At 25.4% G+C, this 15,175-nt stretch overlaps 3 protein-coding genes across 3 annotated transcripts; 1 reads left to right on the forward strand and 2 right to left on the reverse strand.

Moving 5' to 3' along the window:
* Positions 1–564: 564 nt before the first annotated feature.
* LOC123262084 (ubiquitin-like protein 7) lies at positions 565–8,798 on the reverse strand. The gene is made up of 4 exons (XM_044724102.1): positions 8,478–8,798; positions 7,581–7,786; positions 1,830–1,966; positions 565–1,278 (listed from the first exon to the last, which is right to left on the reverse strand). The coding sequence occupies exons 1-4, from the start codon at positions 8,620–8,622 to the stop codon at positions 624–626; spliced, it is 1,143 nt and encodes a 380-aa protein (XP_044580037.1). The 5' UTR covers positions 8,623–8,798; the 3' UTR covers positions 565–623.
* Positions 8,799–10,096: 1,298 nt separating this feature from the next.
* Positions 10,097–10,308, reverse strand: LOC123262088 (single-pass membrane and coiled-coil domain-containing protein 4 homolog). The gene has a single exon (XM_044724105.1). The coding sequence runs from the start codon at positions 10,299–10,301 to the stop codon at positions 10,125–10,127; it is 177 nt and encodes a 58-aa protein (XP_044580040.1). The 5' UTR covers positions 10,302–10,308; the 3' UTR covers positions 10,097–10,124.
* A 2,311-nt stretch (positions 10,309–12,619) lies between these two features.
* Positions 12,620–15,175, forward strand: LOC123262086 (mitochondrial nicotinamide adenine dinucleotide transporter SLC25A51). The gene is made up of 2 exons (XM_044724103.1): positions 12,620–12,961; positions 14,082–15,175. The coding sequence occupies exon 2, from the start codon at positions 14,113–14,115 to the stop codon at positions 15,025–15,027; it is 915 nt and encodes a 304-aa protein (XP_044580038.1). The 5' UTR covers positions 12,620–12,961; positions 14,082–14,112; the 3' UTR covers positions 15,028–15,175.

The raw sequence follows: 15,175 nt of genomic DNA on the forward strand, positions 1-15,175 counted from the left end.
AATTAAGAAATGACCTTGTATCTTGTGAACTATTGACATTTTTAAAGATATAAGCTCGTCTCGACACTACACTTATCGAAACCTTTCATTTGAGTACCCACATCAATTTTTCATATATTTTATATATTTATATATATTATATATATGTATATATGAAAAATATATCAAAAATGCATGTAGGTACTCAAATGAAAGCTCTTGATGAGTGTAACATCGGGATGCGCTTATATCTTTAAAAATGTCAATTGTTAAGAAAGCACAGTGCAATTTAACAAAAGTCATTATTTAATAAAGCAAAATTTTATTTATTAATAGTTCACAATTCACGGCAGTCACATAGTGACTGCAGGGTTGCCAATCATTAATCAAGCTACAAAATTCTAATTAGAGCAAAAAATTAAAAATGAATTTTTTTGCTTAAATAATGATCGAGATACTGATGGTCAATGCAGGACAATTAAATGTCAGCTTTACAGATATAAAAAAATCAGATGAAAAAATTGATCAATTACTGTGTTTTAAAATTAGCACAACCGATTAATTATTTAAAAATAAACACTCTAATTATTAATAACAAAAATTTTATTGACGCCTTAAATATTAAATAATTATAATAAAAAAAATTAATTATCACCTAGACCACTAAAGACAAGTTCAATAGCAGCCTGTACATCGCCATTGGTAAATTCAAGAGCTTGAATATTAATAGTATCATTTTGAAGCCCGATTTCGTGCATTTGAGCGAGTTGTCTTTCGAGATTACTTCCTGCCGACAAACCAGGCGCTGCTGCTGCTGGAGCAGACGTCGCTGGATTAGCAGAAGTCGCTGATTGCAAAGCCGGAGAGGCTGCCTGTGCTCCACCAGCAGAGCTCACAGCGAAGGCTTGTTGCATCGCTTGGGTAAACATTTCCGTAGTTATGATTCCAGAATTGAAGCTTCCGGTTGATGCCGAGGACGAGGAGCTTGAGGGGGGTGGAGCCGATTGAGTACCAGCACCGGCTCGTGCCAGAGCCGCGGCTAATTGCGCGGTTGTAATTGCCATTGCGCCGGTACGCAATGACCCATTTTGATGATGCGCTGAATCTGACGATTGAGACGAGTCACCCGCCATCTCGTCGTCGCTCATATTGTCCAGGCTGTAGGAGTACGCGGTTGATGCCGCGTTCATCGCTGATGACGAGGGTCCAGCTGTCGCCGCTGCATTGTGCGCTTCCTCGTGAACTGCTGCTGCTATCATTTGCGCCGCTTCAATTAACAATGGGTGTAACTCTGCAATTCTAATTTTTTTTTATTTATTAATTTTTACTTACAATTGTTTTTTAAATCAAGTTAAAAATTTTAATGACTATTTTTTTGGAAAATTAGTACTATTTTTTTTTTAATTTATCAAAAATAGAATTTAAAGAAAAAATAAATTTTTTTTTTTATTTAAATTGTCATTAAAAAATTTGATAAAAATTTTTAAAAATTAAAATGATTTTATTTTTTTGGAAAATTAGTATTATTTTTTTTTTTAATTCATCAGAAATAGAATTTAAAGAAAAAATAATTTTTTTTTTTTTTATTTAAATTGTCATTAAAAAATTTAATAAAAATTAACATGATTATATTTTTTTGGAAAATTAGTTTTATTTTTTTTTAATTTATTAGAAATAGAATTTTAAAAATAAATTTTTTTTTACTGACAATTTTTTGTTAATAGCTTTACTTGAATAAAAATAAAAATTATTTTTCTTTAAGAGTAATTATAAATTTATCAAAAAATTGAATGTAGAGATTAATATAATTTTGCACTTACTAACAATATTAATAAACGAATCATTGATACCTTTTAACAGTGTCAGAGTGAGTAAAGTGGGCCATAAGATCAGGATCTTGAAGCATTGCTATTGCTACCGAGTCTTCACTAAGTCCAGGAGTTGTTAAAATAATATTTTCAATAACTTCTGGCCGTTTGCTCAGACGCTAAATTAAAAAAGAAAAAATTTAGTTTTAAACTCATAAATTTATGTTTAAAAAAAATTTTTAATATTAATCGCGTGCGTAAAAAGGTAAAAGGGTTTATAACAATTTATGCGCCCTTTTACCTTTGCAAAGGTAAAAGGGCGCATATTTTTTTTTTTTTATTGATAATCGAGTAGTAGACACATTTTACGTTTAAAATTGAAAAAAAAAAAATTACCAAGGTAAATAAAAGGACGCATGTCTTTAATTATACACCCTTTTACTTTTAAGAATTCGAAATTTTGGTGATCTAAAGGTGAAAGGGCGTATAATTTTTTTTCAGCCAGTTTACAAAAGAACATATTCGTAGTTTAAAAGTGTGAAAAAAAAATTTTCTGTGGTAGTAGCGGCGTAAAATCAACTATACAATTTTTTAAAGTTAAAAAAGAAAATATATCCAAAAAACAACAAAACACGGGTGATTTAATTATTTACGTAGTTTTTACTTTAAATTAATTACTTAATTTTTACGTAATTTGTTTTTGATTGATTTATTTTCTATTTGTTTATATCTTCACTTTATATATGAGGCTGTTATTTTAGTTTAACTTGTCTTGTGAAACTATTATTCAACATTTGGACTGAAAATTACAATTTTTTTTATGCGCCCTTTTACCTTTAAGCAGTACTTTTCTTAAAGCTGAAAGAGCGTATGTTTTGAGATATACGCCCTTTTAGCTTTAGGATACCAACTTTTTTTTCACAGATTTTTACGTTTCAGACAATTTCAAACCGAATGGCAAAAAAAAAATTTTTTATACGCTCTTTCAGCACAAATCCCTATTAACCCTTAGCTATAAGTCCTTTTACCTTTAAGAGCATGTAATACAGTCTGTTGTCGGTAATTCAGTTTGGACTAGTGATAACAAATGCCAATTGAATGTATCGGATTGTTTATTTGAAACACATAAAATGCACTGAAGATTATCAGGCTGACTGTCAATACTCCCAACACTGTTCAAAAAAATTAAACTATAGTTTATTTACTAGGGTAAGTGTGGGTATTACTGCAGATTTTCTTCTTTTAATTATCAATAAATGGGTTATGACTTTTTTGATTAAAAAAAAAATATTTCTGTTAATTTAAACCTTTCGGAAAATAACTGCATAGTGGTTTTATAAGTAAGACAATTATTCAATTTGTTATTAATTAATAAAAATTAAGTAGTTACAGAAGTGAATAATTTTATCTTTTTTAAGAGTTTCAGTGTAAAAAGAGGTGGTCGTAAAAAGTCTTTTTCTTTATATAAATGACCTAATTAATATATTTTTTACATATACAAGTTAGATAACTCTTTTTTAGAATCAAATAATTAATAAAAATTACATTTTGATCAGTAAAATTTATTATTTAGATTATGAAGAATTCTTGTTATTACATTAAACTAATAAATTTTCTTTTTGATAAGTTTTTCTTCATTTTTAAGTAAATCCTAAAATATAGCCGTTCTGCAGTAATAGGTACGCAGTAACTGGATCAGTTGCTGTAATGGACACGCAGTAATAGGAGCAAGCTACTTTAAGACCTGCAGTAATACATGCATTTAGACTTGTTTTTGAATGCTTATTATTTAACGAAAATATTTGTTTCTCTCATTGTTGATTTTATTTTGGGTTAATAATAAGTCAAACTTTTGTTTAAAAAAAAAAACGTTATTATTATCTTGAGGAAATTTTATAAAAATGCTTTCGAAGTGAGACTTACGAAAAAAACTGCAGTAATACCCACACTTACCTTATAGTAAATGAAATTTTTTGTTGATAATTAGTTTTCTATTCAAACCTAGTTGCATTTTAATAATTCTGCCTTATAAGTAATCTAAACTAAAGTAAAGATTAATCAAAAAATTAAATCAATCTCAAAGATTATATTGGTTGTAAGTTTATGAGTAATTTCTTTATAGTAAAGTTTATTTACTTGAATATGTGATGGGCCCGGAGGATCTGCCTATTTATTTATCATTTTGTTATTTTTTTTCAATGATTAAATTTAAAAATAGAAGAATCAATTTATGAAGGACTATTATTAACATACTCCTGGCAAGTTTAATGATTTTTTGTTCAAAAATTACTTGGTCAAAAAGCGTCGCAGTATTTTGTCCAAAATTTGAATATTCTCTGTCCTACATGTTCTTAAGGAGGTCCTTTCGCCGCCAATGTAAAATAAAAAATATTAGATTATGAGTAAATTTAATTTTTTTCTAATAGTTAAGGTCCTTATTTATCTAATAGTGAGGTTTAAATTATACTTTATCGGACAAATTTTTGAAAAAATAAAATTTTTAAATGTTAGTATTTGTTCAGAGTCTTACGAGAAAGTCACACGTTTGCGGTATTTCTCAAATTATACTATCAGTCATGGATTAGATGAAGTAAAAAAAAACTAAAAATTAGATTTTCGAAATATTCAGGTTTCTTTTTTTGCAATAAAATATATCAGTTACCAAGATATTTATTGAGAAATTAATATTTAAAAATCACAAAAAATTCTCAAGTAACCTACAATAAAATGGAGTCAAAACATTTGGCAACGTTGCGTAGCGCGCGAGCTTCAGACCATTCAATAAATTCAAACTAATTTATTTATTTACACTGACTGCAAAAACTTAAACAAGTTTAAGGTTATATTGTGCAAATGAAAATGTAAATAACCGAAGTACAGCGTTGCCAAATCACGGACAGGTTACTAGCAGCTGATTTGAAAGAGTCAAATTAATTTTTGTATTTAACTATTTTTTTTTTTATTTTCAAAATTTCAACGATTAATGCCTCATATACTAGTTATTATTTAATTTTAGGAATTTTTATGGGTTTTTTATTTTAATTTATTGTATATTGACAACTACAATTGTTTTGACTCAACTGGAGCGAAAGGACTTCCTTAAGGTTGCACGGACAGTACCCCGTAAGTCATAATAGAATCTAAATTTTTTTTTATAAAAATTAAAAATTTTAATACGAAAATTCATTACTATAATTTAACAGTTATCTAACAATATTATTATTTAAATAAATTAATTAATTTAATTAACAAAAACAATAAATAGTTAACGTTTGACTCGAGTATTTTTTCACAAAACTTAGACCTGGCAACATCGCGCTTAACAGCTGTTTATATTTACCTCGCTGGGTAGCTGAGTTAGTGTTAAGTTGTAAGAGGTTATTTGTAATAGCAGAATGAGTAATGCAAATCAATTTAGACACAATGGGAAATTTGCAAGAAAAAGTATTGTAAATTGGAAAAATAATGTCAGTAAAAGCGCGAAAAAAAATATAAAAGATTAAAAATAACAAAAAAATGTGATGTAAAGTGTTGAGTGTTTCTACATTTCCTTTCTCCCTACTGCCAATTACATTTTTAATATTATAGTCATATTTTTAAATGTATTTTTTTTCTACAGCTTAATAAATTGAAAACAACAAATTCTTTTTTTTTATAAGTAAGTATAAAAACATAACCCACAGAAATACAGAGGAAAAATTTAAATTCAAAGTTGGCGCGTTCTATTCTGTGCAACGTTGCCACACTGCGCTGAATCACGTGGTTTAATTATTTTTAAGGTAGTACCCTCGCCAGAGTCGTTTTCTTAGGATTTTTTTTTAACTTCGGTAGATTAATATTCATATAATTCTGCGTCGATTGGCGCAATTTGAAAATTTTTGACCATTTAGTTTCAGAGATATTTAATTTCAAAGTTTGAGTTTTGAACGCTCTTTTACATTGCGGTATACGGGATATCGAAAAGTTTACCTACAAACATTTTTATATCTCAGAAACTTTTCTTAGGATTCTTTTAAAAAACTAGAGTAACGTTAACTAACAACTAAACAATTTTTTAAAAATAATTTCATTGATAATTACCACACAGTTTCAGAGATATTTATTAATAAGTAATGAAAAATTTACCAGACTTTAGCCGAGGAGGGGATACGTTAATAAAACTGTGGCAACAACGCAAGTTTTGTGAGCCGCGAAAAAAATATGAGACGCGCATGCGCTGAAAAATTTGAAAAGTTGAATTTACTTTAAGTGTAACATTATAGTTATTAATTTTATTTATTTAAAAAAAAAAGTAGCAATGATTATTTTATGAAAATAAGTATTTTTCTATATTTATAAAAATTCAAAAAGTTAATAAGTTGAATATAATAATATATATTAATCTTTCATAAGTTATAAAAATAATAGTCAGATGAAATAATAAAAAATACTAAAATTTAAAATCCGTAAATACATCAACATAAAAATTCAATTACTGATTTTTCTGAAAACAAAACAATATTGTCAATTATTTTTTCTATTTGTTATTTGCATATTTGCTAGTGATTTCTGTCGTTTTTCAAGGACTTTTTTATGAATCGTCCTTTATAAGTCAATTTTTCAGACATTGTAATTATATTTCCGAATAAATGTATGTAAATAAATAAATAAACGCATGTGTCAAAACAGAGGTTAATCTACAGTTAGTCCAAAACACTACAGTATAACCACTATAATAGTATATTACACACCTAGGGAAGTAAAGTAAGAAATGTCTCAGATCACATGTAATTGTTGGCCGAGGCGAAGCCGAGGTCAACAAACATGTGATCTGAGGCTTTCTTTATTTACTTCCCGAGGAGTGTATACTATTTTTTTTGTCCGACGAAGGCGGAAAGCGGCAACTTAGTTTAGCGCAGCGGGACGAAAGTTGCCAATTTCCGCCCGGAGGGCAAAAATATCTTAACGCTCACGCAGTGTTGCCAGACTTTTCAAACGATCAGTTTCTCGTTTGTGATTGGCTAAAATAAGTACATAAACAGCAAAAAGTTTTAGGCTTGTCAATAATGACTCTAAAGTATATGTACCATACACTCTAGCACAAACTTTTGACGACGGAAGTCGCGAGGGTACTACCTTAAGTATGTCGGACTGATATTTTTGTGAATTTCTGATCTTTTGAATTAAAATAGCTTTAAAAGTCTTCGGCAGAAAATATTAATTTTAATTTTAACGTATTCTATGAAAGTTGATTGATTTAAAAATAAGTTTCTTGTTTTTTAATCTTCCTATGGATTAGCCACATAAATCGATAAATGTGCATCTCGTCAACAGTCTCCCCTGTTTAAAATTTCCAATAGGATCCCATCAAAAGCGACAAAAGCCACTTAGAAACCCATAAATTTTATTAGTTTCTAAGTGGCTTTTGTCGCTTTTGATGGGATCTTATTGGAGTTTTTTAACAGGGTCTATAACCTACATGTTAAATTTCTATTTTTTAATAATTTATTAAACAATAACCCTTCGACTAATCTTTTCCAAAAAATTAATTTAGACGTATAAGATAGCTATTTATAACATATAAAAAAATTAGCTTCTGATCTTCAAAAGTGCATTAGTGTCCGTACAACTTTAAGCACGCGACTTGGTCTATTAAAATTATAAAAAAATGTCAGTTTAACTTCAGTATCATTCTTAAATCCCAAATAAATTAAACTACATATTATAAAATCTATCTGTCAACCGAATATACGATAACGTGTATTATAATTTTATAATTTTCGAATAATAAATTAAAAATAACAACAAATTTACATGTAATGCACTTTTCAACGCTGGATTTTCATTGAATGACCTGAAAGCAGATGACAATTGCAAGATACTTTCCTCAGGAATAGACTTTGCTGGTACTGGCAATTCTGGAGCCTTTTTCTTCAGCACGTGAACCATCGATCCGCTTTTCAGACCACATGACTCTAGAGTAACGTCATCCTCAAGTATGCAGCCGCAGTATATAAGTTCTGAACAAAGAAAACACACAATTCATTTATTTATAACCACAATCATAACCTTAGACTAATAATAATTTCAAAATTAAGTTTTTGATACTCAAATCAGCTGATCTTTAAAAATTTGATTTTTTTCATTAATTAAATTATAATTTAAAAAATTTTAAAACAACACTTATAGCTTTTCAAATTTTCTACACATGGAATTTTTATTTTTTGTAATGATTTTTTTAATCAAAAAAATTATGCCAATTTTATTTATGAAAATTAATTTAGCAGTTGTTTAATAATTTTTTTAATAAATAAATTACTGCATAAAAAAATGAGAAAAAATTGACTTTTATAAATTAAACATGCAATTTTTTAAAAATAACTTTTCGGAACAAATTTTTTTGTTAAATAAAATTAAAAAATGGTCAAGTGACAGCTAACTTTAATACCATATTTTATTTTGAATTTAGGTTAGTTAAATAATAAAAAATTTATGAAAATTAGTTAGCTGATATCTAAAAAATTTTATGATTTTTTTTATTAAAGAATTATTAGAAAAAAATTTTTTTCATTTGTTAAAAACTTGAGAAACTATAAGTGCAATTTTTTACAAATATTTTTTAGTTATAATTTAATAAATTAAGCAAAATTAAAAAATTGAAAATCTCGGCTAACTTTATTATTATAAAAATTTTTATAAAATAATACATACCAAATGAATCCTTAGGAAGCTCAATTTTAGAGGCAGTTTCCATTCGCAAATTTTCAACTTTAGCTTGTAAATTAATGTCATTTATTTTTAAAACTTTTGACAATCCAGGAATTAATCTGACACCAAGTAACAATTCCGTAGCCATTTTTTTGTTTATTTTAAAAATTTACTTTTTATTTAGATAAAACGAGTTTTTTTGAAGCAATTAAGAGTTAATTTTGTAAATTTAAACGAACAAAGAAATGACAAGATGATATTTGTTTATTGTGTACTATTCATGACCCAATAGTCAATAATTTTATAGAAATCCTTAATGCTAAAAAATTTATATAATCATGGCCGTTTAAAAATGGAGGCCTTAGAATTGAGCGCGCGTGTAGTTTCTTTTTGGAACTAACTTTAGAGACTCTTCAATTCCTAATATAAAATTGAGATGAAATGTATGTGGCATCAAACTATTCGTAACGTGATTGGTCGAATATATCATAAGCATGAAAATATATGCAAACGCTACAGTCAGGCGCGCGCTTGCGCGCGCAAATTCAAATTCTAGTCGGTAATTAAACAATAAAAATTTATATTTTACAATTTTTTATTATAAATTTTTAAAAAATTTGACAGCTATGAAATTATTTTAAAAGTTTTGTAAAATTTTCATACGTAAAATTAATTATGACATTAAAGTTAGCAGTCACTTAACAATTTTTTAATTTTATTTATTAAAAAAATTATTTTTAAAAAATTGCATTTTTAATTTCTTAAAATTTCTACGTCAATTTTTTTTTGCCATAATTTATTTGTTATAAAATTTTAAAAATTATTAAATATCTGCTAAATTAATTTTACATTTTTTTCCCAATTTATTTGTTAAAAAAAACTAAACAAATGTCTATTGATTTTTTATTTTTTATATTTTAATAAAAAAACTAATTTTTCGATAATTATAAAATATGTATTTTTATGGTCCCATACAAATATATTATTTCACATTATAAATATATAATTTTCACTGACTTTACATTCAAATAAAACATAAATATAATATTTTTAATTAAAATATAAATTACACATTAAAAAAAATAATATTTCCAGACCAAATTACAATGAGAACAATTAATGAAAATTGAGTTAGCCGACATCTAAAAATTTTTATGATTTTTTTTATTAAAAAAAAATTTTTTTCATTTATTAAAAACAAAAACTATAAATACAATTTTTTAGTTATAATTTAATAAATTAATCAAAATAAAAAATTCGATAATATCGGCTAACTGTATTATTATGAACAATTACTTGATATTATTTTATGAAAATCAAATTAGCCGACATTTAAAAATTTTTATAATTCATTTTATTGAAAAATAATTTTTAAAAAATTATAATAAAAATTTTCACATGTAGAAAATTTTAAAAATTATATGTGGAATTTTTTTAAAATAGTTTTTTGAGGTTTAATTTTTAATAAAAAATTTTTGAGTGTCGGCTAATTTAATTTTCATTATTATTTTACATGAACATAATTAATTTTCTCTTAAAAGTTATTAAAAAAATACTCAAGAAAAAATCTGTTCGCTTTTGGTTTTTTGCATACTGCGGAAGTATAAATACGATAAAAATAATAAAATAAATAAAAAAAAATACAATTAATTAAAAGTCAAGCTTAGGACGTGTCTTGACATAAACATATGCAATAATTAGGACAAATATCGCAGACAAAGTCGGCAATACTAATGTAAATACTCTTTGCTTATTTTCTAAGAACTCCTTTTTGCGCTCTTTTTTCTGCTTATTTGTTTCTTTCGTTTTTCCTTTCAATTGCCGCATGATTGCTCTGAAAAATAATTTGTTTTGTAAATAATTAGAAAAATAAATCATTTATAATAAGCCTAATAAAAAGCGCTTATTAATTAAATTGCGAGAAATATGTTTGAAATTTTAAAAAATTTTCTTAGTATTGATAATAAATATGTAGTTCAATTCTGAGGAACAATATTGCAATTAATTAAATTTGTCGAGGTGATTTAATTATATTATAGTTAGTCGTAATTGTTACCTGCAATTGAAGCGACGTAGAAGTTATAATTAAATTAATAAACTACACAATATTATTGTGAATTGAGTAGATAATTTAACAACTGTTTTATGCAGGTGTTTTTCTCACGGCATTCAAAAATTTATGACAGTAAATTGATAATTGAAAGATATGGTATGTAAAGGTAGATTTTTAAATAATAATAATAATTGGTGGCTGACACGTAGCTGAGATCATTGGTGTGATGTCATTTCCGTGAATTTACCAGAAATTGCGTCGCGGGTGTCTTTTTCTTAACTTTCAAATTTTAAAGCCTTTAAAGGCCCATTATTGCTAAAATGGATTTTTTAATAACTTTTTTTTTCCATTGCATTATTAATTATTATCGTTAAGTAAAAACTATTTAAAATTTTATAGAACAGGTAACAAATTATATTAATAAAATTTTTTAAACATTAAATTCAATTTTAAACTTTAATTTAATTTGTAAATATTTGGATAAGTGTTAAATAAGTATTTATTATTCTTGTGCAATATTCTGTGATAAATTACTAGCTATTGTAAATTATACGTGAACTTTATCTTAATTAAATAACTAAATTGTATTAAGTTTGCCATTTGGCTTTTACCTTGGCATTAAAATTAAATAAATAAATAAATAATAACGGATTTTTGGATAGTATTATCATTAGATAACAACCAAATTTTATTTGACAAAATTATAGTTTAAGTTTTTATAAGAATATTTATTACTTATATTTATATGTAAAATTTTAAACCTTGAAAATAAAGATTTTTTATAAAGCCAAAAAAAAAAAAAACTTACAAATTTTAAATTTTAAACATGGAATAATGCAAGACATTTGTTCTTAATTTATTAAAAAATATTGATTTTTTTTTATTTAAAAAAAAAAAAATATTAATTAATTAGTCAGTTGTTTGTGTCAGTTTAAAAAAGAAGATTATTGTATGTATCTTGTATGATTTTTACTAGAAAAACTATTTTAAAATAATTGCGTTTATATTAATTACAATAAAACTAATTAATAGAGTTAAAAAATTAGGGGAATAATTTCGTTGTAAATTTTATTTTATTTTTATAACTAAATTATCATTAAAAATTTTAATAAAGAAATTTTACATATTTAGAAACTAAAAAAAAATCAAGTTTAATTTTACAAAAAATTATTTTTTTTTTGTGAAACAATTAGCAGATGTCTGACAATTATATGACAATAAAATTAGCAGTCACAAGAGAATTTTTTTAATTTTTTTAACAAAAAAATTTGCTTCAAAAAATTATTTAAAAAAAATTGCATTTTTAATTTTTTAAAATTTCTACATGTTAATTCTTTTTTTGCTATAATTTATTTGTTAAAAAAAATTATAAAAATTATTAAAAATCTGCTAAATTTATCATGACAGTTCTTTAAATTTTTATAATCAATTAATTATTATAAAAAAATATTTAAAAAAATTCGCACTTATAATTTTTTAAAGTTTCTACATGTGAAATTTAATGCATAATAAAATTTTAGCTGCAAAATTAGTCCTTTATAAATATTATAACTTAAAAAAAAAATATTAATGACAAATTAGCAAATACTTGACAATTTTTTAATTATTCTTTAAAGATAAATTAGAAAATTATTTATAAAAAATTGCATTTGTAATTTTTAAAGCTTCTAAAAATGAATTATCTTTTTAATTAATTTTTTTCAATATAATTTATCCGTGAAAATTATTTTAAAAGCTATAAAATGTCTCAATAAAATTTCTAAAAAGATTTTTAACTTTTCTTTATTGATTTTTCGTGAAAAATTTTATCATTTTTGTAATTTTTTTAACAAATAAATTTTAGAAAAAATAGTTTAAAAAAAAATCCATCTTTATAAGCTCTAAATTACAAATGCAATTTTTTAAAATAATTTTCTGGACGTATTTTATTTTTTAATAAAAATAAAAAAATTTCTGCTAATTTTCAGTAAAAATTTCTAAATTATCTAATGTCAATAATTGCGATAATTATTGTAATTACAATAAATTTAATAGATGGCATTAATGTCGGTACAAACTACGCAAGTCATATTAGTATGAATTGAATAATCTGACATCTGCAACACTGACCATTAAAGTACTTCAGTATGATTACAATACACGTGTAATGGTGTTGATGTATGAAACAAAACTAAAAAATCATAAAAAAATAGTAAGCTACCACCAAAAAATATCAAATTCAAAAAACTTAATCAATAATAACTATTTCAATTATGTCACTGTCTTGACACAGTTTTATCCGCTTTTGTTGCAATCATTATTATTAATGGAGTAATTGATTAAAATCGATTATATAATAACTGATAATGGTAAATTAAATAATGTGATATTGAATAAATTCAAATTGTGTCATAAATATTCAAAAATAATGGACTGCGCTCCTTTTTATCGAACAGTAAGTGCTCTAATTTTTTTTTTTATGTATTAATCTTTTTTTTTTTAGAAAATGTAGAGAAATAAAACGAGATTTATTTATTTATTCGTACATTTTTTTATATTGGTATTATGTATAAGAAGTTAAGTGATAGTATGGGACTTTCTACAGGAAATGAAATAGTTTGACAGATGATTAATTATAAATATAAAATTAATTTAGCAGATATTTGATTATTTTTAAAATTTTTGTAACAAATAAATTATGGCGAAAAATTGACATTTTAAATTTAAAAATGCGATTTTTTATTAATAATTTTTTAAAAAAAATTTAATTATTGAATAAAATTAAAAAAAAGTCTATTAATTTAGCAGATATTTGATTATTTTAAAAATTTTTATAACAAATAAATTATGGTAAAAAAATGAGAGGAAAATTGAGATTTAGAATTTAAAAATGAGATTTTTTATAAATAATTTTATAGAAAAAATTTATTTATTTAATAAAATTAAAAAATAGCCAAATGACTGCTAACTTTACTGCCATAATTTGTAGACATTTAAAAAATTTTAGAATTTTTCTACTCAAAAAATTATTACAATAAATGGAAAAATTTTATTCGTAAAAAATTCAAAAAACTATGTGCAATTAAAAAAATTTTTTTTTCATTTCTAATTTAATTAATAAAAATTTTTAAACGTTTTCCGATTTCAGTATTACGATTAATTTTTCCAATAATTTTTTTTTAATTGCTTTTTTTTTCAAAAATTAAATAAAATTAATGAATAAAAAATAAAAATTAATTTAAAAAAATTTTCATTATAAAATAATTTTATTATTTTTCCATTAAAAATTTCCCAATAATTTTTTAAAATTGCTTATTTTTTCAAAAATTAATTAAAATTAATGACCAAAAAATAAAAATTAATTTATAAAATAATTTTATTATTTTTCCATTAAAAATTTCCCAAAAATTTTTTAAAATTCCTTTTTTTTCAGAAATTAAATAAAATTAATGACCAAAAAATAAAAATTAATTAAAAAAAATTTCTTTATTAAATTAATTTCTTATTTTTTAACTAAAAATTTCCCCTGCTTATACTGAAAAAAACTTCCCACTAATACCTTTTTATAATTTCAGATAAAAATCAATTAAAAAAAAAAAAGTACAAATGGATTGGAGTGAAGAAAAATCAAAAGATTCATCAATCACAAACAGCAATAATGACAAACCGGAAGAAGAGCCATCTCAGACTTCGTTAAAATCATTGCTGCACTTAACAGCAGACGACAGCAGAGAATTCATCTGTGGATGGGGCGCTGCGGTGATAAACGTCGGCGTGACGTATCCTATGAACAAAATAATATTCCGGCAGATTCTGGAAGGCGTTCAGGTAAACGCCGCAGTGAGACAACTCTCGAAAGAGGGCATAAGACTGCTGTACCGCGGAATTTTGCCGCCTCTGTGCCAGAAAACGCTGTCGCTCAGCATAATGTTCAGCGTCTACGAAGGAAGCAAGTCGCGGATCTACTTGCTAACTCACCAGCCAGTTCTATCAAAGGTTTTAGCTGCCAACGTCGCTGGAGGCATCGAAGCCATCCTGATGCCCCTCGAGCGGGTCCAAACTCTGCTCCAAGACTGGCGGTACCACACCAAGTTCAAGAACACTTCTCACGCTTTTAAGTACTTGCTACGCGAGTACGGAATCTGCGAGTGCTACCGAGGACTGATGCCGATCATTATCAGGAACGGACTGTCCAACCTGACCTTCTTCTCTCTAAGAGACTTATCAAAAGACTACGTCAGTAACGAACACACGCTCTTTCACAACTTCCTCTGCGGCGCGTTGATCGGCGGCTTCACCAGCACCGTTTTCTATCCGATGAATATCGTTAAAATTCACATGCAGACTAAAATTGGCGGAGATTTTGATAAAATTATTGTCACACTTAAAGACTTGTGGGTGATAAGAGATCGAAAGATTACTAATTTTTATCAGGGTGTTCATTTAAATTACATGAGGTCTTTTGTTAGCTGGGGGGTCATTAATGCGGCGTATGATTTTTTAAAGTCTGTTATTTTTTGATTATTTATTTTGTACATTTTTTTTTTTTGTGTATACTTAGTAAATCTTTTTATTAATTTACATATTTTAATAGCAACATAATTCACGAACAATACATTTATTTTTGTATGTAAAATAAATTTCAATGTCATGTTTTTTCATTACAATA

This window comes from Cotesia glomerata, linkage group LG3 (genome assembly GCF_020080835.1).
Source record: "Cotesia glomerata isolate CgM1 linkage group LG3, MPM_Cglom_v2.3, whole genome shotgun sequence".
Lineage (NCBI taxonomy): Eukaryota > Metazoa > Arthropoda > Insecta > Hymenoptera > Braconidae > Cotesia > Cotesia glomerata.